This window comes from Babylonia areolata, chromosome 1 (assembly GCF_041734735.1).
Source record: "Babylonia areolata isolate BAREFJ2019XMU chromosome 1, ASM4173473v1, whole genome shotgun sequence".
NCBI classification, from domain to species: Eukaryota; Metazoa; Mollusca; class Gastropoda; order Neogastropoda; family Buccinidae; genus Babylonia; species Babylonia areolata.
Genome location: NC_134876.1, coordinates 101211668 through 101236667, shown reverse-complemented (window position 1 = coordinate 101236667; position 25000 = coordinate 101211668). Strand labels below are relative to the sequence as shown.

General features: G+C 40.9%; 1 protein-coding gene across 1 annotated transcript in view; it reads left to right on the top strand.

The window, feature by feature from the left end:
* LOC143293683 (acetylcholine receptor subunit alpha-type acr-16-like) overlaps window positions 1-25000 on the top strand; it is a 220687-nt gene that overhangs the window by 187664 nt on the left and 8023 nt on the right. The window contains 2 exon segments of the mRNA XM_076604885.1: window positions 1787-1980; window positions 18723-18832. Of these exon segments, the coding sequence (XP_076461000.1) occupies window positions 1787-1980; window positions 18723-18832 (304 nt within the window).

Below are 25000 nucleotides of genomic sequence, written 5' to 3'. Positions count from 1 at the left end.
ATAATCTTTCATGTTATATGATTTGTCTTTATCATGTGTCAGCACATGTTACCAAACACTTGTGACCTTATCAATTCATGAAACAGAAAGTCTGAATAAAAGTCACGGGAATAGATTGAATTAAACCAATCATGTTGAAGGTGGAAAAAATAAGAAATAATATTGTGTTCGTCAGATTGAGAATGACCTTTAAAAAACAACAACAAAAACAAAACAAAAATAAAATCATGTACATCAATATGAGTTTAATAAAGGAGGAAACGTAACAAATGGAATAATAATAATAATAATAATAATAATAATAATAATAATAATAATAATAATAATAATAATAACAATGATGATGATAATAATAAAACCGATAAAATTAAAGAAGCGCCGACGTTATTTTCAAAGAGGAAATATATTGCAAAGCACAAACAAAAATCAATATTTGAGCGTTTTGTAACAGCGCTACTTGAAATGTCAGAGGAAAGCAAACACACATACACACACACACACACACACACACACACACACACACACACACACACACACACACACACACACACACACACACACACACACACACACACACACACACAGACGCCAACGCAAATGGCTGACACACAAACAAGGCAGCAAGCAGACAAACAAGCTGAACTCTCGGCCGTTTTATTTTCAGCCTCCCCACAGAACTATCGCTTGGATAAAGAGGCAGGCAGATCATGCCGTTTTTCGTGAGCAGATGATTTGGGGGGGTCGGGGGGAGCTTGCCAATGCCTCCCAAAACAAACAGACATGCGGATGATTCGTGGAGAATGTTGTCTTAGTGCATGTGAACATGCAGGATAAGCGGGCGTGCGCTCATTGACAAACACACGCGGATTGAAAGAGAAAGAGAGAGACAGAGAGACAGACAGACAGACAGACAGACAGACAGACACACACACACACACACACACACACACACACACACACACACACACACACACACAGAGTGAGAGGGAGATTCGAGCAGGTAGACACAGAACAGAGTTGGAGAGAGTCAAAGAGAAAAACAACAAGTAGACAGTGCCAGAGAGACAAACCGAACGACAGACAGATACAGAGAGACAGAAGCACAGAGAGTCTTCCTCGTTTTGTTCGTCTTCTCATTCTCCTTAGTTTCTTCATCGAGTTCAAACTTTCCAGTTTACTAAGTCTCTGCAGAATTAGAGAACCCGGGAACCTTTCTTTTTCTTCTGCTTCTTCTGGTTTCCAAAACTCCCTTTCATCCATCCATATCCATTCATCGACCCATCCATCCATCCATCCATCCATCCATCCATTTATCCATCTATCCATTCATTTATCCATCCATTTACCCATCCATCCATCCATTTATCCATCCATCATCCATTTATCCATCCATCCATCCATCCACCCACCCACCCATCCATCCATCCATCCATCCACCCACCCATCCATCCATCCACCCATCCATCCATCCACCCACCCACCCATCCATCCACCCATCCATCCATCCATCCATCCATCCATCCACCCACCCATCCATCCACCCATCCATCCACCCATCCATCCATCCACCCACCCATCCACCCACCCACCCATCCACCCACCCACCCATCCACCCATCCATCCACCCATCCATCCATCCATCCACCCACCCATCCATCCACCCATCCATCCATCCATCCACCCACCCATCCATCCACCCATCCATCCACCCACCCATCCATCCACCCACCCATTCACCCATCCACCTACCCATCCACCCAACCATTCCTCACCTTTCTGTCCACAGCCCCAGTGGAGATGTCGCACGAGAAGAGGTTGATCCAGGACCTGATCCGCAACTACAAGGAGCTGGGCATCATGGGGCGGCCCGTCAGGGACCAGAACGACAGCATCGCCATCAAGTACGGCCTCTCCCTCATCCAGATCCTAGACCTCGATGAGCGCAACCAGATCCTCACCACCAACGTGTGGGCCACCTATGTGAGTATGTGTGTGTGTGAACAGAATGGAATAGAATAAAATTGTTTATTGTCATAAAACCTTAAAGTCTACAAGAGACAAAAGAAAAAAAAACCATGATCATAACACTGTATGTGTGTTAACGTGTGTGTGTGTGTGGGGGGGGGAATGATAAAGACGCCTTTCCGCCAAAACAGTGTCCGTAAGGGTGTTGGTTCGATTTCCGCATGCGCCCCTTCCCACGTTCAAGTGGAAAATCCACCTTGGCGTCTGGTCATTCACATCAGATGGTAAACCGAGGTACCGTGTGCTTGTACGGCACGCTTTTGGCGCCCTGAAATAGAGCCCATGGTAACAAAAAAAATGTTCTTCCCTGGCAAAATTATGCAGACGAAATCCACTGACAGGTACACTGACATACATGCTGCACTCAAGGCTTGACGAGCGGGTTTATCCCCGGGGAGCGCTTCAAAAGCCGAAGTGGTCCAGCCCAAATATTTCGAGATGGAGGTCTTTTTTTAATTTTATTTTTTGAAGTTAGTGCCTCTTCCTGTAGATTCCCCTTCACCGACAGAATCCTCAGAGTGTGATTGTGGTCACTGTGCAGAAGGAAGGGAGGCAGGAAGGAAGAGCGGATTGGATTATGTTGCTGTTAGGCATCTGCCTTGCGTATGTGGTGTGGCGTATATGGATTTATCCGAACGCAGTGACGCCTCTGAAAGTGAGACTGTTTGTTTTGGATGTCATTGTATTGGAGTTTGTGTTTTTTTTTGTGGTGGTGGTGTTATTGTTGTTGTTGCTGCTGCTGCTTCTGTAGCTGTTTTACAGCGATTTTGTACATAAAATGAGTAGGGTGAGTGGTTTAGATGAGGTGGCTGTGATTGGTTCTGGTGGTGGGTGTGGCTTGTCTTTGGTGATTTGGTTATTTGCCGGCGTTGGTATTGTTGTTCTTGTGGTTGTTTTTGTTGCTCTTGTTTCTGTTGGTCGTCGTCGTGATGATATTTTTGCTGTAGTTGTTCTTACTGCTGCTACTGCTGCTGTTGCTGCTGCTGCTGCTGCTGTTGTTTGAATGTGCAAGATGAACGAATGAACTGAAAGTTCTTTATGTTTGTCGTTGCTAATGTTGTTTTTTTTTCCTTGCAATTTCGTTTGCTGAAATTTAAAAGACACTTTGCCAACTGAAGCCTTAATTCTCGGAAATATCTCGTTTGAATAAATAAACGAACTGACCAACAAGACACAGTGGAGAGAAACAGAAATATAATGACGTAGAAAGAAAACAAAAACGGTCGCAAAATCACACACACACACACACACACACACACACACACACACACACACACACACAGACACTGACTGACATCCTTTGAAACTGGCTCTTGTTTCCTAGGTGACAAAAAAAGAATTAAAAAAAAGCGGAAATGTTGAAGGAGAGTAGAAGTCATTGAGTGACATCCTTTGAAACTGGGTCAGGTATCCAACCTCACACAAAAGGCGGAAATGTTGGCGGAGAATAAGTCACTGCATGGCTGACATCCTTTGGAAATTGCCTCCTGCGTCGTACACGACACAAAAGGCGGAAACTAAAAGGAGGGTGTAGGGGAGGTGGAGGTGATGGGGCTCAGTCGTGATTGCTTCTCAAAACTGTCTGTGGAATCGATGTATATCTTAACCCCTTGACGGACAAAATAGGTTCGTCACTAAAGGCTGTCACTTCACCGAGATAAGAGTGTAATCTTAGATCAGGATGATGATAATGATAGCAACACCAAGAACAGCAGCAGCAACAACAACAACAACAACATCAACAACAACAATAATATATTTTTAAAACAACAACAACAACAACAACAACAACCATCATCATCATCATCATCATCATCATCACAGACAAACAGACAAACCAACCAACAAGGATCTGACAACAAGACATGGTGTGCCAGCAAGCGGAGTTGAGTACCGTGCCCCTGATGCGGGGAGGTAACCCACTGGTTGTCGCCCCTTGGTCAAAACGAAATCAGAGTGGCACCAGTTTCAATCGAAGCTCCTACACTCTGTAAACTCTTTTTCAACAAAACCGATTGATTATTTTGCAAAATAATAGTTGGAGGAAGAAATTCAAATTAAGAACAATTACTGACATTCTGATGAACGAAGACTGCCACTGAAAGCGCCTTGAGCTTTGGAAGTCGCTATGTGAATTATGATGATCATTGTTATGATGATGATGATGATTTATTCATCATCGTCATCATCATCATCATCATCATTATTATTATTATTATTATTATTATTATTATTATTATCATAGTAGTAGTACTGTCTGTGTTGTTGTTGTTCTTCTTCTGTTTCTACTACTACCACTACTACTACTACTACTAATGATGATGATAATGAGGATGATGAATGATGATGACGATGACGATTAAGCAGAAGAAGAAGAAGAAGAAGAAGTAGTAGTAGTAGTAGTAGTAGTAGTAGTAGTAGTAGTAGTAGTAGTAGTAGTAGTTGTAGTAGTGTTCTACAACTACTACTACTATCACTACTACTACTTCACCATCATCATCATTCATCATCATTCATCATCCTCATTATCATTAGTAGCAGTAGCAGCAGCAGCAGCAGCAGTAGTAGTAGTAGTAGTAGTGATTTGTTCTATTTTGTTTTGCAGTATGTGAATTTTCGTCTTCGTAAATAAGACAAACACAGGCAGACAGACAGGCTGATACAGAGACAAACAGATATAGAGAGACAGACAGACAGACAGAAAGACAGGCAAACTGTTTCAGACCAGGAAGTTTTGAGCTGTAATACAATATATTCACAAGAAAGCAAAAGAAAAATCAAAAACGAAATCAGTTTTACAAAACTTCCAGCAGTCAAACATTGTGCAGGCTTTTTTTTCTCCCCATCGCACGCGCACACACACACACACGCGCGCGCGCGCACGCACGCACACACATACACACGCACGCGCTCACACACATTTATTATGTCACTGTCTCTCTCCTTCTCTCTCCAACACACACACACACACACACACACACACACACACACACACACACACACACATACGCGCGCGCGCGCGCACACACACACACACACAGTTATTCGGTCCACAAAAAGAGCGAGTTGTGAGATGGTGTCATATGAAAGAGGCTTCTGTGTATTTTCAACCGAATTTTTTCCCCTTTCTCAACCTTTCGTCCAACGTATCATTTAGTTTTTAAACGGGAGTAAACGTGATTTTGAATTATATAATCTTGCCAGCGCATTTTCGTATTGTGTTGATTCTTCTTCTGCAATACAAGCGAAAAATTATAAAACACACAAACGAATAAAAAAGTCAATCTACAATTGAAAACACCGATTTTATTCAGGGTTCCCTGAATGCTGTGAACTTTCTTTCCTCGAGGAAGACGGAGGTGGCACTATATATATTTGATTTCTTTTAGAAAATGCTTGGACAAAACCAAAGAACACGACACAAAGAATTATCCATGAATGATGCAACATACACTGAGTCCTGGGAGGACCGTGCAGATGACCGCAACAGATGAAGAAGCACTTTCAAGAATCAGCTACGGATTGGTGAGGACAAACTGTCAGCTGCTGCAGCGAGCTCGCAGAAAAGGGACGGCAGCAAACTGACCAGCATCAGCTTACACATGTGACCGCTGCGACAGAGACTGTTTCTCTCGCATCGGTCTCTACAGTCACAGGCGACGCTGCTTGGTCCAAGCAGACAGCCTAATTAGACATTAGGTCGGATATACTCTATCCATGGTCAGCCATGACCGAAGGAGGCCTACTACTAAGTTTCTCCCCCATTCTTTTTTTTCGTTTTTTTTCTTTCTTGTTAGGGTGTGTGTTCAGGAGGGTGTTCTCTTCATGAACGGGTATGCTGGATGCACGCCAACGACTGGTGTAAGAAGTGTGGTTTATTCATCAGCACTCAACTATGCTAACCTTCACAACATTTAAATCAAACATCGACTGTTCTGTTTCGAGGTATGTCCATCGTATTACATGATGATTCAGAAGTTTACTGTATATGATTTAGACCAAATTCACACTGAAAACCAGACTACAACAACTATGATGGTTGCAAATGATGCGTTTGTAATACTACTGATATGACTAATCATGTGCTATGGTCACCAGATGAGCTCTTTAAATCATTAAAAAGAAAATGTTTGTTCTTTTTTAATCGTATTCGGTTTCTGAAACAGAAACGTCAGAAAATATGTCTTATAATATCCTTTTGTGATTTACAAAATTTCAATGTATAAGGGGTTTAAAATGAATGGAAAAGAAAAGAGGAATAGTATTTTTCTTATTTTTCATTAAGAGCATAATCCACTGATTAGCACATTGGAACCCAGCGCAAACTGACACAGACGGAACACCATGGCCGATCCCTTTTACCACCCTTCAGAACATATCCAGAGAAATGACACGATAACATTTCACCGAATAAATGTTAGCCAGTGTCAAAACTGTTCTCCCATACAGTTGATTTAAGAACAGTGCAGTGAACCAGAAGACTGAACAAGAACATCAGTAGAAAGGTACTCCAAGTTGTGAAATACATTCAAAACCAAGGCAGTCCAGGGTCTGTACGATACAAGACAAAGTAGAAAAAGGCCTCAGATCCCCTGACTACAGTGAAATAAAGATAAAACAAGAGAGGCAAGGCCTTCAAGACTCACTTGTGATACACTTTAAAAAAAAATCCAAGCTTTTTATGTATTGAGTATAATTTCAAAATGTAATGTTTAAGATGAGAAAGATCAGTTTAAAGCAAATTAAGTCCCCTAGCATTAATTACAGAGTAATTTCCCTTTTTTTACTCTCTGCACCAAAACGTTTGCAAAATAAATAAAACTTCCATGCTTAGCAAAAGAAGTTCCTGTTTGAACAAAAAATGATAATAATGACTACTCTTGTTGTTGTGTCAGAATATCAGATCAAAGTGCCAAGTTTAGAGAATACAAAATATATAAATATAACAGTAAATGCAGTTTGCATATAATTAGGCTTCATTTTTATTTTTTGTGCCCATCCCAGAGGTGCAATATTGTTTTAAACAAGATGACTGGAAAGAACTGAATTTTTCCTATTTTTATCCCTAATTTGGTGTCAACTGACAAAGTATTTGCAGATAAAATGTCAATGTTGAAGTTTACCACGAACACACACAGACACACAGACAGACACACACACAACCGAACACCGGGTTAAAACATAGACTCACTTTGTTTACACAAGTGAGTGAAAAAAGAAGAAAATAGAGATGGTATGGCCTCGTGACAAGATCCGACGGGCTCTCCAAGGCCGCCCTTCAGGGAACAGAACAGGGGAAGGGAGACGAGTCAGACAGCGAAAGAAGTGGGCAGACAACATGACTGAGTGGACAGAGAGGAGCTTTGCCGAAACTCAGGCCCTGTCCCACGACCTGCTGAAATGGAGAGTGTTGGTGAGGCGTTCAGCAGTGCAGCACACTCTTCGACCAAACTAGGTTTATGGACCAATGACAGTGATGAAACATTATGGGAACTATGTATGTCCAGAGCGACACAGTTCGCGTGAGAGTCGTTCTAGACCTGTACAGACCTCTAGTCATTTGCTGTTGGGAGCCAAGGATGACCGATGTCAGTCCATTTGTCAGTCTTTTCTTCTTCTGGCATTGCTGTATCAGACAAACAGCCTGACACACGGCCATGGAGACGTAGTGTGTCCGTGTCGGTTCTGACAGGACCAGGTTGATGCCTTCAGTCTCCGAGGAAGGCAATGGGTTAATGACTGCATTAAAAAAAATGTAATGCGGCCTGTGTTGGAGTTGTTCTTGTTGTTGCTGTAGTTGTTGCTGTTGTTTTTGTCCTAGTTGTCGTCATCGTTTTTTTTAAGTTTATTTTGTAGTTGTTGCTGTTGTTGTTTTCCTTCTTGTTCATGTCCTTCATCATCATCATCGTCGTCGTCGTCTTCTGTTCTTCTCCTTCTCCTCCTCCTCCTCCATCTTCTGTTTCTTCTCCTCCTCCTACTACTACTTCATCTTCTTTTTCTTCTTTGCACCAACTTCTTTCCTTCTGTTGCTGTTGCTGCTGTTAAATTATACATTTACCGCCTCCCAGATTCCAGTCGCCAAACAATCACGCGATATCCTGCTTGGCTCACAAAAAAGAACGAATACAACACGCATGAGCCGTATGTCTTTGGGAGTATTGAATATCAGTCGGCGTTATGTGTGTCGTTTCCTGAAAGACTGCCTTTTTTTAAAATGAATTGTGAAGTTTGAACAAAATCTCTCTCTCTCTCTCTCTCTCTCTCTCTCTCTCTCTCTCTCTCTCTCACTCCCTCTCTCTTTCTCTCCCCATCTTTCTCTGTCTCTCCCCAAAGAAAATTGCAATCAATGCATGAATCCCTACATAATGCCGCTATGTCGATTGGGTGTGTAATTTAAGATATACATCATTTGTTTTATTGCATCATGCTCTTTTCCAAAATTGTCTCATCTCTTGCAACTGATCGTCCCGTGAATTCGATGATTAGAGCTTTCATTCTACATTTGGATCACCCTCTCCGAGGCAACATGGTTTACACGAGCGTATGTGAGTATCAGTAGCTCAAGGAGGCGTCACTGCGTTCGGGCAAATCTATATACGCTACACTACATCTGCCAAGCAGATGCCTGACCAGCAGCGTAACCCAACGCGCTTAGTCAAGCCTTGAGGAAAAAATGTGATAATAATGACAACAACAACAAATAAACAAGATCAAAGACAATGGTAAATAAGCAGTTAAGCAAATAAATGTAAAACATGCGGACACACATTCACACATACACACATGCATAACAGATATGCAACAAACATGCAGTTTCACAGATAAGGAAGCACACACACACACACACAAACGTACACGAGCCCCGACACACACACACACACACACACACACACACACACACACACACACACACACACACACACACACACACACACACACACACACACACACACACACACACACACACACACACACACACACACACACACACACACACACACACACACACACACACACACACACACACACACACACTCCCAAATTACCCAATGTCCGTTCCTGCGTGTGTGTCTCTGGCACTCTATATTTTTTTCTGTCTTTCTGTCTCTGCTCCTCTGTCTTCCTATCTCTATTTTTCTCCCTCTCTCCCCCACCCCCTTGAAACAAGAACCTGTCGATGCGGAGTAAATATTTTTTTCCGAAACAGAACATAAAGTAACACTGTTTGCAAACTATACCGTCATGATGACAGCCGGTGATCATGTTTTATGTGAACGAACTCTTGAAACCAAAAACTCATTCGAAGATAAACCCTCATGTTTATTCATGAACACGGGAACACATAATGCGATATGGCCCGGCAGCAGGAGCAAATTGTAATACAAGATATTTACCCAATTCAAAACTTCGATATGGAATCCATAGATCCGACATGGATACGGAATCTGACTGATATGGCATCCAGTATGGAAATTCATTGATACTAGACGTATGGATGACAGCTGAGTTAGCAGAGTTCTCAAAGATAAACTGCGAAGACAAACTTCCAGGAATTAAGACTGGTGTTTAGAATGTTGTTGATCAATAAATAAAGATTTCTACTCGGTTGCTTTACTATTGAAATCCTATATTATTGTTTTATTTTTCAGATCCTTTACATATGGATGCTGCTATCGAATAAACCCGATGTTTGCTTTGATTTATTTTTTGTGTAAGTTGATGTCTTGTTAGTTGTTTTTTTTTTTTGTTTTCAATATAAGGGGTAAAGAAGCACAAAAACAGTCTTGGTGTTAAGTTATAGCTGGTTTGCACTTGGGGTTGGGCTATTTCCTATGTTGACAACCACTGTTAGCTTGATGTCAGTATAGATCCGAGTTACACACACACACACACACACACACACACACACACACACACACACATATATATATATATATATATATATATATATATATATATATATATATATATATCGATCGACCTTCCAGTGTGTGGCTTGGCTGTATGTGGGGACTCGGAATGAGCAGCGTTGGAGTTAATGCCAACGAAATGACCAGATTATGACCCCACACCACCCCAAATGTCAGATTGTTATTTCGTCGAATTTCAAAATGGAAACATCAAAATTGGAAAAGAATATACTGGTTGATAAAACTAAGAAAAGCGGGGGAAATAACGTTGAGGAAATTACATAAATTCTAAATATCAGCCATCGAAATAAGTCGATATCATACGCAGCCTGCCTCCGGAACCGGGGACAGGCGATGATAAGCCACATCAAAACGGGCGCTCACGCCGAACTCGTGTCAAGAGATAACTCGGCACACAAGTACAATAAAGGAAAAACAGCTTTATCTGAAAAAAAGATAATAATAATAATAATAATAATAATAATAATAATAATAATAATAGTAGTAGTAGTAGTAGTAGTAGTAGTAGTAGTAGTAGTAGTAGTAGTAGTATATTATTATTATTATTATTATTATTATTATTATTATAAACTACTATCACACACTGGTACAGAGAACAAACGAAATCTACCCCACGCCCCTCACCCTTTCCCTTCCTAACCCACTAACAAAATGTAAAATATACCATGTCCCACCTATAACATATAACATGGGAATCACACTTACACACTCAATCTCGCACACTGTTCGACAGACGGGAGAATCTGGAACACAACTCGGTCCATTGAACTGTCCATTGGGGGTCTTGGGGCTACACGGGGAGTCCATCGGGCCGTGGGTTGTAGCGATGGTGGAGGGCGAGGGGTCCACAACTTTCACCCACGTCACCTCCTTGGTCGTCGGCCTGTGTAACCCAGCAGCTCGCTCTCCAAGTGGTGGATTCCGGAAACAAAAGCCAAAAGCTGACCCAGCAAGGGTTCAAATGATACGGCTTCCACACACAAAATCTGTTCTCCATTCAACCGCCCGTCTTCATTGGACCAAAAGGAAAACCCACACAATCATTAGCCACTGGAAACCTGAAAAGAAAGATAACTGAAACACACCTGGGGTTGGGAGGAGTAACCTCCCTGCTCTGGAATTGCCGCAACTGAAAAGAAAAAGGGGGATGACTAGCATTCTCACGCATGCACACAACAACTTCCACCGGCTGAAAAGGAAACCGAACAATTCCCTGCCGCGGCATGGCTGAAAAAAAGCTGGCTCTAGTAAACGCAAAAGTGTTTAAAACAGAAGCCAACGCTCGCCCACTAACTGGACATACTGATACACTATTCGTCAAGGAACAATAATTAAAGTAGAATACCCTTTTGTCACCCCAAGTGAATGTTACAGTCATATGGAAACAAAAGCGTTCTCAGAGATAATAACCTTGTGATAGATACCCACACGTACCACCAGCATAAAACAGTTGAGGAGAACATACTGTCAAAAGTTCTAACCACAAACGGCGATCAATAGAACACAAATTCACAAAGTTATTTACTATCAGTCATGTCATAGGCACATGTCAATGAAACCGAAACATGGAAACTAATTGCGAACGAAAAGGAGGGGGTGTGGGGTGTGAAAAGGGAATGATTCCGAAACAATTGTAGTTAATGAAATAAGTCCGAAGGAAATTATTCTTATAAAATAAAATAACTACACGATTTACGAATGGCGGTCGACTCACCTCAACAGCTTGTGGAAAACACTGAGACGGAGGCCCATATAGCTGCCATAACTTTGCCCCTTGTCCAAAAAACGCTTGGACACTGGTCAGCAGTTGTGTGACCACAGTGGTGCAAAAGATGCTGCCAAACTACGGGAACGAACCCGTTACCAGAGGTTCTGAGGCAGAGAATCTCTCCTCTCTCTCTCTTGCCAGGATGAGAGAAATCAGCTGCACTTTTCGAGTGTGCGAAGAAAACTCCATCCAGGTTCACTCACACGTCAAGTATGCCCACCGTCCAATCAAAACCTTTGCTGCGTACTCATTGCACGTGCAATGCACAGCATTAGATGGAAAAGAGAAATGTTGTACTGGTTGACTCTTTCTCTCCTGCCAGCACCGGGTTTCACCGGGTAGCAGCTTGTCGGGTGCGACAACGACACACCCAGCATTTTTTTTCTGTATGTGAGACAATAACTGCAAACATTTCCGATACCTGGATGGTTTACTCTGAATGATTTACCGTGTGTAGTTTATCATGTTTGATCACTCAATGTTGATTTCTTGATATAGTAATCTTATTCGGATCACAATCTTTTGTTTAAAAGCGAATTCAAGAAAACAAATAATCACTATTCATAGTATTCTATCAAAAACATTTCTTTAACTCATTATCAACTCACTGAAATGGTAATACTAATCCTGGATCAAATCATAAATACATCTGACAATGCGGACGAACAGAAATTTTGATGGTCATATGAGTCCTATTTACGTTTGATAACAGTAAGTGTTGTCGTATCTTGAATAAGAGGTTTAGTTGTTGTTGTTGCTGTTGTTATTTTTGATGTTATCAGATTTAGCGTACTGCGGATCCAAATGTAATATATAATTATGTGATCTCGATATTTTTTCTTCGTTGTTATTGTTGTTGTTGTTGTTGTCGTTGTTGTTGTTGTAAGCTTTCGTCTTTCATACTTCCTTCTACCTGAGAATCTCCATAGTTTCTTGTCAAGGTTTTCGATGCTGGCCAAATCATGACGACCGTCACTGGAATGGACAAGTGTCAACTCGGTCTTCTCTTCAGACGGGACGTTAACTCAGTCTGGTTCCGTGGCCAAGCTGATAAAAAAATATAGTCATCAGAAGGATTATCAGTAGATGGTGTCTTTATCATGTGGCCACAATAAGAACCGGCTTTGGTGAACAGCACGAACACGATTCAGCACCAGTGCAGGGGCTCCTGCTAATTGGATGCCCCACAGCGATTTGAGAAGAAAGAGGGAAAGAGAGAGGCAGAGAAGGAGAGAAAGAGAGAGAGAGAGAGAGAGAGAGAGAGAGAGAGAGAGAGAGAGAGAGAGAGAGATGCAGACAGACAGACAGGCAAACGAACTGCGACGACAACGACAACGACGACGATGATGATGATGATGATGATTGTGATGATGAAAGAGAAGAAGCAAAGTAGGCAAAGAAGACTGGCAGAGAAAGAGAAAGATAGATGAAGACCGGAGGTTGAAGGGGAGATAGATAGCAAGACGACAGTGTAAGCATGTTTCCTTTTGAAAGAAAGAAATATATTATTTAAAAAAGAAGGAAAAAAAAACAATAACCAAAAAACAACCAAAAACAAACAAACAAACAAACAAAAACCAACAACAACAAAACAATAACAACAAGAACAACAACGACAAAAAACAACAAAAACCAGAAAGAATAAGTCCCACTCTGGTACGGGCCCAACATAAACATGAAAATGAAAACCAATAAATAAGTTTAATAATCAGTTTTTTTGTTTGTTTGTTTGTTGTTGTTATTTTTTTTGGTTTAAAAAAAAAAGATTTTTTTTTTTACATAAGTATATATCTATCTTCGGAACGTAAACTGCTCCCCATTTCCTCTAAATAAATATATTAAAAAAGTAGGGGAGCGGTGGGGGTAGGGGGTATGGGGCGAAATGCTGCAAAGGGAAATAAAAAGAAAAAAAAGAAAGTCTTGCAGATTTTCCCCTTCTAAAACTATATAAATAACTGTAGTTTCCATACATTTTCCTTCGAAGAAGACAAGTCCAGAAGGATTCAACAGCATAAATATCTAAGGTAGTGACATTAATATATAGTTCTTAATACGCCTAAAGGTAAATCATTAAAGTCAAACAGAAAAGCAAACCAGAAAAAGTTGATTCGAGAAAACAAATAAAAACAAGTGAATGAAGAAATACTAGGAAAGGGAAATAAAAACGCAAATATATAAATAAATAAATAAATAATTAAGTAAATAAACAAATTTCGTATTGATAAGAATAAACGGATGATGTAAATGCAACCAAAATAGTTAGCATTTTCACAACGATTTGGTTATGGAGAAAATATTTAGTTGTTTTTTGTTGTTGTTTTTTTTCTAATATGCCACAAGCTGTAGTCAACACGAATATCTTGATGGAATATTAGTGGTCTTGAAAGCAATCTGGATCAATGTTCACATATTAGAGCGAGCGCGTGCCAATGTGTGAGTGTGCTTAGCTTTGAGCACGCGCATGCGCGCACACGCTAAAAAGCTTCCGAAAAGTTGACGTCAGCAAAGACATGCAAAAACTTGTAAAGTTTTCCATAAGAAAAAGAAGCAGAGAAAAGAAAAGTGAGAAAAAATTAGAGCCTAATTGGAGTTACCATGACATTTGTGTATTTTTTTCATCCCATAATTACTCAGCTCTTTCCCCTCTCATCACTCTTATTTATCTCTGTCTCTCTGTCTCCCTTCTCTCTCTGTCTCTCCCTTTCACTCTCTTGTTGTTTTTTTCTCTCTTTAAAAAAAATATATATATTTTTCGTTTTTTATTGGTCTTCTTCTTTTCTTTTTTTCTTTTTTTTGGGGGTGGGGGGGGGGGGGGGGGGGGGGGTTGCGACATAATTTGAAATTTGTTCATGTAATGTTTGCATTGAGTATTTATCTATTTTCCCTTTTCATGAGGGCAGGATGAAAACAATCCATTTGGGCTTATTCCTTTCTTCTTGTTCGTTCGTTCTCTGTCTTTTTCTGTTTCCGTCTCTGTATCTCTCTGTGTCGCCTTCTCTGTCTCTCGCTCTCTCTGTCTCTCGCTCTCTCTGTCTCTCTCACTCTCTGTCTGTCTGTCTATGTCTCTGTCTGTCTGTCTATCTGTCTGTCTCATCTGTGTCTCCTTCCTGTTTGCGTGTCCGTCTGTTCTGTTTGTCCTTGTTTATCTCTGTTTGTCTGTTTCACTCTGTCTCTCTGTCCCTGTCTGCCCATGTCTCTCTCTCTCTCTCTCTCTCTCTCTCTCTCTCTCTCTTTCTGATTTGTGAGGCTCGGATTGAGAGCACTTGGACTGAATGCCAACAGAAGATGGTTCGATTCAGACGTGGCAACATCCCCTTGCCCAAAGTGTGGCGAAAGCCCAGAAGTTGAAAACCATTTCTATTTATCCGCAAAAGATACGAAGAATTGCGAAAAAAAAAGACTGTACCTTTTTTCAATACAGTTCCAGCGCAGCTAAAAGATTTATTCGGCATACTGATGACTGAAAATGAAGATATGATACTCTCACTAGCAAAATATGTATCCGAGGCAGTAAATATACGTAAAACGTCTACTATCGGTCCAAATTCTCATTAATCAATTAAAAACTCTCTCTCTCTCTCCCTCTCCCTCTTTCTCTTTCTCTCTCTCTGTCTCTCTCTGTCTCTGTCTGTCTCTGTCTCTCTGTCTCTCTCTCTCTCTCTCTCTCTCTCTCTCTCTCTCACCCCCTTTGTTACGGGCAGATAGACCTAAATAATAAACCATTCAGATTTCAGACCTCTCTCTCTCTCTCTCTCTCTCTCTCTCTCTCTCTCTCTCTCTCCCCCCCCCCCCCCCTCTCTTCTCTACCTCTCTCTCTCTAAATATGAATCTATCACTCTCTATCTATCTGTCTGTCTGTCTGTCTCTCTGTCTGTCTGTCTCTCTGACAACTTTTCTCTGTCATATCCTATCCGTCACATTGTTCCTGTCCCTCCCCACACCTCACACACACACACACACACACACACACACACACACACACACACACACACACACACACACTCCTGACAGACAGACAGACAGACAGACAGGACGGAGGAGGCGATGCCGAGCTCACAGAACGGAAGTAATTTGTCCCACGGCCGACAGACGACGGTTAGCACGTGGCAAGCCCCGGAGCGGGTGGTTCATCAGATAAATCTGTCTTCCTGGGTGATGGCGGTAGTAGCACCATCAGAACTATTTTTTACTTTCTTGATCCATGTATTTCCGTGTCTGTGTCTGCCTCTGTGTCTTGGTGTGCGTGTATGCGTGCTGTCTGTGTTTCTGTCACTTTGGCTCGTGTGTGAGTATGCGGGTTTTTTTATTTGCTTGTTTTTTTTTTTTTTTTTTTTTTCTCTGCAATAGTCTATCTTACTCGGTTGTATGTGGGACTGAGCGGGTAAGCACGGGCAAGCGTTTCTCTGTGTGTGTGTGTGTGTGTGTGTGTGTGTGATCGGAAGTGATTTTTAAATATTTTCTTATTTTACTGGGATTTCATGTATCTTAATGTTAATGTACTGGTTTTATTGCCGTGACGTGTGTTGTGTGCTTGCATACGTCTTACATCCATGTGTATGTGTGTGTGTGTGTGTGTGTGTGTGTGTGTGTGTGTGTGTGTGTGTGTGTGTGTGTGTGTGTGTGTGTGTGTGTGTGTGCATTTTACTTATATAATTATACCATTTAATCCCTGGATGTTTTTATAAATGTATTGCTGTACAATACTTTATGGTCTTAACGTGTCTGTATATGTGTGTGTGTGTGCGTGTGTGTGTGTGCGTGTGTGTGTGTGCATGTCATTTTAGTAATATATACATCTCTTGTTGGATGTTTTCATTTGTAGATATTGTTGCGCAATACCCTATTGTCTTACATGAGTATGTGTGTGGGGAGGGGGAGGGTTTAGTCTATGGTCAGCTATTGGGAATTCTTATTTGACTAGTTTAAATCTATTTTTATGTTGCGCATGATAATTTTATGTTGGTATTTAAAACGAGCCTGTGGTTGCGCAACTTATTTTCCATGTGGATCAATAAAGTGTTTTTGATTTGATTTCACTTGATTGATGCTTCAGCTGGTTCATTTTATATTCAGTCGTTAAAAGCGGGAAGCATTTTCTCTTGCTTTGAATGTAAAATCATTGTTTTAACAAATAGTAGTTACTTTGCTACAAGAATGCAGAAGTGCCAGCAGTAAATGCATACAACCAATCAGATATTCTGGTTTCCACCGAACATAGCTTTAGCTCAGCATACGAGTAACCTAGTTGCTTTGAAAAACGATAGCTTGAATTTAGAGAATTATTTGATTCTCAAGTCCAGTCTTTTAGCACAGAATGGGGCTGAACGATGCTGTACATTACTGTGATAAAGTTAATTTGTATTGAAAAGCAAGTGTTAGGGGTTGAATTGAAACACAATGACCTCGTTTATGGAGAAACTAATATGTACTCATCGTGTATAATTCATTTACTAACTTGTATTCGCTGTTGGTTTCGATTTACAAGAACGGATAACTAGGGATTACTACGGAAAGCTTATACAGTGTTAACTGGATGCAAAAGGTAAAAAGACATGGGATTCAAAAGTTCGTTATAAGTTGTATCATGTTTGGTTTTGGTTTTTATGGGAAAATGAAGGTGTGACAGATTGCGTGCAGATGGCAAGAGTAGGATTTCCATGTTAATGATAATAATAACAATAATGGCAATAATAGTGATAATATGTTTTCCATGTACAGGGCATTTGTATTGAAAATAATGCTAAGGTATACTTGCGGATGACCTTAGACAAGCGTATGTTTCTCTGTTTGGTTCGTGTTCGTGTGTGTGTGTGTGTGTGTGTGTGTGTGTGTGTGTGTGTGTGTGTGTGAGACGCACAGGAAACAGATTTACCTAATGATATCCATCCAATTCAGGACTTATGTGCTAACCGTAGCCTATTCCGTCGGACGTGGGGCAAATTACTTCCGTTCTTTGACCTACAGCGCCTCCTCCTCCTGCCTGTCTATCTGCCCACAGAGAGAGATAGCGATAGTTACGGAAGAGGATGTGGATGTCATTTATAAGCCGTTGCCCCCTCATGAACGGGTGCAATACACAAATAAGCTTGAGCAAAAAATAAAAACCGAAAAAAAATGTATGAAGTTGCAACAGATCTCCAACGCAATGAATATTGCCTTGGGCAAAATATACCGTCACATTCCTTATGAATAAGTAAATAAATGAACAGATAAACCAATAAATAAATAAGTTAACAAATAATCAAATGAATAAATAAATGAAAAAATAAAGAGATAAATAAATAGATAAACGAATGAATAGATACATAAATGAATAAATAGAAAAATAGTAAATAAATACTTACAACACAATACAATGCAATGCAATTCAGTACATTACAATGCAATACAATACAATGCAATGCGTGCAATACAATGCAATACAATATAACACAACACAACACAATGCAATGCAACACAACACAACACAACGCAACACAACGCAACGCAACACAACACAACACAACACAACACAACACAACACAACACAACACAAGACAACGCAACGCAACACAACACAACACAACACAACGCAACACAACACAACGCAACGCAACGCAACGCAACGCAACGCAACGCAACGCAACACAATACAATGCAATGGGATACAATGCAATGGGATACAATGCAATGTAATGCAATACAACACAACACAACACAACACAACACAATACAACACAACACAATACAACACAACACAACACAACACAATACAACACAGCACAACACAACACAACACAACACAATACAATGCAATGCGATACAATGCAATGTAATGCAATACAACACAACACAACGCAATACAATACAACACAACATAACGCAATGCAATATAATGCATTACAATACAACACAATGTAACACAATGCAATGCAATGCAATACAACACAACGGAATGCAATACAATACACCACAATACCTTTCTAACTCTCCTGCCTTGCTGTGTTCCCCTGTTACAGGAGTGGAACGACATGTACCTCAACTGGACAAAGGAGAACTACGGCAACATCACCAAAGTGCGGGTGAGGAATGAGGACATCTGGAAACCCGACATCAAGCTCTACAACTAGTGAGTAACTCTGTCTGCACTCAGTGATGGACAACAACAACAACAACATGATATTTTTATGCGGAGTGATGGCCAAGAGGTAACGCGTCCGCCTTGGAAGCGAGAGAATCTGAGTGCGCTGCTTCGAATCACGGCTCAGCCGCAGATAGTTACTCCCCCTCCACTAGACCTTGAGTGGTGGTCTGGACGCTAACATTCGGATGAGACGATAAACCGAGGTCCCGTGTGCAGCATGGACTTAGCGCACGTTAAAGAACCCACGGCAACAAAGGGGTTTTTCCTGGCAAAATTCTGTAGAAAAATCCACGTCGATAGGAAAAACAAATAAAACTGCACACAGGAAAAAATACAAAAAAAAAAAAAATGGGTGGCGCTGTAGTGTAGCGACGCGCTCTCCATGGGGACAGCAGCCCGAATTTCACACAGAGACATTTGTTGTGATAATAAAATAATGTTGTTGGTGCGTTGTTGTTGTTGCTGTTGGGGGGAGGCAGGAAGGTGGCGGAATGGTTAAGACGCTCAGCTGCCAATACACAAGAGTCCGTGAGGGTGTGGGTTCGAATCCCGCTCTCGCCCTTTCTCCAAAGTTTGACTGGAAAACAAAACTGAGCGTTTAGTCTTTCGGATGAGGAGACAATGCAAGGTCTTGTGGGCAGCTCTCTCCTGGCGCACTGAAAAAAGAACACATGGCAACGAAAGTGTTCTTCTCTGGCGAAATTATGTAAAAAGAAATCCACTCTCACAAGTACACAACTACCTAAGCATGCACTCAAGGCCTGACAAGCGCGTTGGGTTCTGCCGCTGTCAAGCATCTGCCTAGCAGATGTAATGTTTATCGTATATGGATTTGTCCAAACACAGTGACGCCTCCTTGAGAAACTGAAACTGAAACTGTTATTGTTGTTGATGTTGTTGTTTTCCATTGCTCCTGGTCATGTTGACTTTAATGTTGGTGTTCGTGTTGTTGTTGTTGATGATGATGATGTTTAGTTGTTGTTTCTTGATGAAACTCTAGTTATTGATGATGATAATAGAACAGAATATAGATCATGTCTTTATTACCAAGTGTACCGGGGTCACAAGGAATATTGTGGGGGTGGGGGGATGGGGGGGCGGGGAGGATAGTACATAACAAGGTACGAACATAAATCGAAAATTATACACAAACACAGATACAGTTGAAATTAGGATACATACAAGTGCATATCAATATAAAAAAAAACTTGTGCATACTCAAAACATGCACGCAATGCACACACACACACACACACACACACACACGCGCGCGCGCGCGCGCGCGCGCTTCTTCAGTGAAGAAACGATCAAAAATGAAACTAGGTCAATCTAATTGAGGGGAAGGCCAGGGGGCGGGGGGCGGGGGAGTCCGGAATTCTCAAATTGTAACAAATAATGATCAATATAAAAATTAAAAAAAAGAAGACAAAAACAAACAAACAAACAAACCAAAAAAACCCACACCTGATCCTGTTCAATATTTTTTTGTCATCACGTATTGCGTTCTGGCCCTGTGTGTTGGCCTTGTTTTCCCTCAATTTCACGTGGGGAAGGAATAATTAAGACGTTCCGCTTAATATAACAAACATCTTATGACAAATACAGTTAGACCCAGCAGAAACTGTCAACCGTTCACCTCAGGTCATGGATTCCACGTGTTTTTATTTGCTTATTTATTTATTTATTTTATTTTATTTTTATTCATTTTTAAGGAACGGGAAATAAACCATAGATTCTCAAACTCTGTGTGTGTGTGTGTGTGTGTGTGTGTGTGTGTGTGTGTGTGTGTGTGTGTGTGTGTGTGTGTGTGTGTGTGTGTGTGTGTGTGTGTGTGTGTGTGTGGAGGGGTGTGTGTGTGTGTGTGTGTGTGTTATTTAACTAACCACCCTCTCCCTAACCCTCGCTCCAATCTCACTTTAGATTTCGTTGGTGAATTATCAATGACCGATATAAACGTTGCTATAATAATGCATTGCATTTGACTGACTCTCTGTCTCTGTCTCTGTGTCTCTGTCTCTGTCTCTGCCTCTCTCTCTCTCTCTCTCTCTCTCTCTCCTACACACACACACACACACACGCGCGCGCGCGCACACACACACACACACACACACACGTTCGCACGCACACACACACACACACACACACAAGCAAACAAACAAACAAACAAACAAACAAACAAGCAAACAAACAAACAAACAAACACACGCTTATCCAGTGAAGAGGAGAAACAAGAATAAAACTAGGTCAATCCAATTGGGTGGGGGGGTGGGGGGTCCTGAATCCTTAAATTGTTAAAAAAAAAAAGAAAAAAAAAAAAAGAAGACCATGATTCTATTTGTATCAATTTTCTTTGTCACAACTTGTTCAGCTGTGCCCTAGTAAGCGCCAGCATGGCCATCCCTGTTTTGCCTCAAACTCGCGTGGGGGTGGGCGGCGGGGGTATTTGGACGTTCCACTTAAAATGTATAACAAACAGCTTATGACATGGAAATGACATCCCATGACAAATGCAGTTAGACCCAGCCGAAGCTGTCAGACGTTCACCTACTTTAAAGCTTTCACATTTAGAACAAGAAAGGCAAGGCCTTCAAGACTCACTTGTGATGCACACTGAAAGAAAAAAAATGTAAAGAAAAAAAAAACTCGTTAAAATTATACTAACATTTTTTTTAAAATTTGCTGAAATGTGTTCTCTGTGTGTGTGCATATATATATATATATATATATATATATATATATATATCTTTGCGTGGGGAAAAAAAAGCATACAACAGAAAAAAAAGTTTCAAAGCAGATTCGAACCATGGATGTTGGGGTGGAGAAAGAGAGGTTTCATGCACTGAGCTAACGCAGGATTCAACGTTGACGGTTCAAAATTTTTATTTAGTCACAATATGTGTCCGTTTTTTTTTATGGATCTTAAAATCCTAGTTTGACAAGATTGTATTTACACTCACTGCGAAACTACAATGTCCATTCAATTCCTCTTTTCTGTTCATTTTAGTTAGATCAGTATCCACTTTAAAACATTCATATGCAGTAAACACGTGGCCATCGCGTCAGGATTTGCAACATGTTTTGTCAAGATCTGCACAGACCAGGCAAAAATGGCTGACCATAACTCAGTGAAGCGATCAATTCAAATGTTCTTTTATGTTCATTCAAGTTGATTCAGTGCCCACTTTAGAATATTCATATGCAGTATACACGTCAATAATGTAGTCAGTGTCACTGTATGTGTTCTGTCTAGAATTTGTATTTCTTTGCTTTTAAGTACGAACAAGAAAAACGAGGTCATGGCGTCTTCTTACAAGTTCGGGCAGCTGCAAAGGGGTGACAGTGTTTTTGGAATCCGGAACTAGCATCAACGAAGTAATCCGTTAATGATTCGGAAATACGGCTGAATTGGGAGATGTACAATTTATCATTGGTATGACTGTGACGTATTTTTTCCTACTATGTTTCAGCCAAATTTGGTATAGGCAGACAAAGTATGTCCAATAAATATTGACAATGTATAAATTTACCGTGGACACACAGACATACATACAGATAGAAACAAAGACAACTGAACACCAGTATATAACATGAACTCACTTTGTTTACGCAAATGAGTCAAAAAAAGAAAACGGAAAAAAAATAAACATTTGGTGTTTTATAGATTGACAATGTGTGTATGTGTGTGTATGGAGGGGGGGGGGGAGTGCTCGTGTATGTGCATGTGTGTGAGTGCGTGTGTGTGTGTGTGCGTGCGTGCGTGCGTGTGTGTGTGTGTGTGTGTGTGTGTGTGTGTGTGTGTGTGTGTGTGTGTGTGTGTGTGTGTGTGTGTGTTTAGAGCTCTCTTCCCGTTATTATTTTTCTCTGTAGTCTGTGTCTCCGTTACGGATTCTGCCTCCCTCTCTCAGTCTCTGTCAGTGTCTGACAGCCTCTCTCTGTCTATCTGTCTGTCTGTTTCTGTCTGTCTCTGTTTGTATGTCTGTCAATTTGTCTCCCTCCCTCTCTACCTCCTCTCTCTCTCTCACTCTGTCTCTCTCCCTCTTTCTCTGTCTCTTGTGTCAAAATCATACGCTGAAGGAATGCTCAGAGGAGGATCTATTTTGATTTTTCTTTAAGCTGTCCAAAGATATTTATATCTTTTCATCCGTTTCTCCCTCCCTCCCCCACGTGTATTCATGTTTTGGCCAGACTGATTTCGCTCAACAGTCAATTTCCGCAGTGTTTCTGATTCCTTTTCAATCTTTCTTAAACATAATCTCCGGCGTTGCTTGAAGAAGAGATCGGAAAAGGTGATCTGACCTTTAGAACATCCCAATGGACCTGTCAGTTTCAGGAAAAGGAAACCTCCACCTTGAAAAAAAGGACTAATTGTGTGAGCCCCGAACGCTTATTTCGATGTCAACCGCAGAACTCGAAAGAAAAGGTAGATGATATATACAAAATGGGATGGGGTAAAGCTAGGCTATTACTTAAAACGCATTACAAGAGATAAGCTAAAATAATATAAAAAAATATAAGAAAGTAAGAAAACCGTGTGCACAAGAACAAGAAAATTAAAAGTAGCTTTAATCGATGGGGAAAAATGCAGAATGTTCCGTCTTTATAATTCCACTGGAAGCATCAAGGAAAACAGAAACTGTTGTTGTCGTCCAAATAGTGTGTGTGTGTGTGTGTGTGTGTGTGTGTGTGTGTGTGTGTGTGTGTGTGTGTGTGTGTGTGTGTGTGTGTGTGTGTGTGTGTGTGTGTGTGTGTGTGTGTGTGTATGCGTTTGTGTTGATAAAAGACACAGAATGCAGAAAAAAGGGATGTTTCGTTATGTTTCTTGCTCACAAAACAGCTCGGAAATGAAAGTTGCTGTCAAACGCAGAATTTGAAAGACGGGGTCTAATATGAACGGCTGCCAAGCACAGAAGTGAAACGATGACATAAGTGGATGTTCAATGGAAAGACGACGCTAACATATATAAGTTAGCCTGCGGTCAATATATCCAGCCACTTACACAAAGTCCGTCTTTTTTTGTCTTTTTTTTCCTCCTCAATACATATACGGACGACAGTCAATTTTCTATGTTTCTCTGATGCCTTTTTCCCTCACCAACATAATCTCCAGTCTTGTTTCTTTCTTTTCTTTTTTTTACCCCGTGTTTTGATCTCTTTGTTAGAACAGGAGATAGACCGGCTGATCGGACCTTTAGAACATCCCAACAAACCTGTCTATAAGGAAACCTTCATCAGAAAAGGGGTTAATTGGCTACGTGAGCCCCCGAATGATTGATTATTTGCTGTCAACCGCGAGAACTTGAAAGGACAGGCTCTTGACATATACAGTGGACTGGGGTAAGGCGTGTAGTTTGGCTATATCTCGTCAGATGCTTTGTTGGGGAGGGGGGGGGGGGGGAAGCAAACCAGTAAACAAATGAAAAGTGTTTGTATTGTACATAATAAAACACATGAGTGACTTTCAGATTAAGCATTCTCATTTTTTTTTTAAGTATAATTATGCTGTTACCTGCCGAATTAAAATAAATAGATAAATAAATGAAAAGGCGAAAAGGGGCAAGTGCCCTTTGCCTGAAACGGTTTGAAAAGAAAAACAACTGTTTGTTGTCAGCTGCAGAAATTAAACTGAAACTGATGTTGTCAGTCAAAAAGTGCGCTCATGTATGTATGCTTGTATATGTGTGTGTATGGTGTGTGCGAGTTTGTGTGCAAGTTTGTGTGTGTGTGTGTGTGTGTGTGTGTGTGTGTGTGTGTGTGTGTGTGTGTGCGTGTGTGTGTGTGTGTGTGTGTGTGTGTGTGTGTGCGTGTTTTTTTGTTTTGTTTTTTGTTTGTTTTTGTTTTTTGTTGTTTGTGTGTGTGTGTGTGTGTGTGTGTGTGTGTGTGTGTGTGTGTGTGTGTGTGTGTGTGTGTGAGAGAGAGAGAGAGAGAGAGAGAGAGAGAGAGAGAGAGAGAGATCATAATCTCAGACGTAGAGAATGTTGCGATGTGGTTCTTGCTCACAAAACAGCTCAGAAAAAAAAGAGTTCTCAAACGCAGAATTTGGAAAACGAACAGATACAAGATGTAAGAATCATATTGTGACATACCGGTTTGTCAAAACAAAATCCACATTGAAAAACAATGATTTCACAGTTCGAAGTTGAAAGGCTGCCAAGC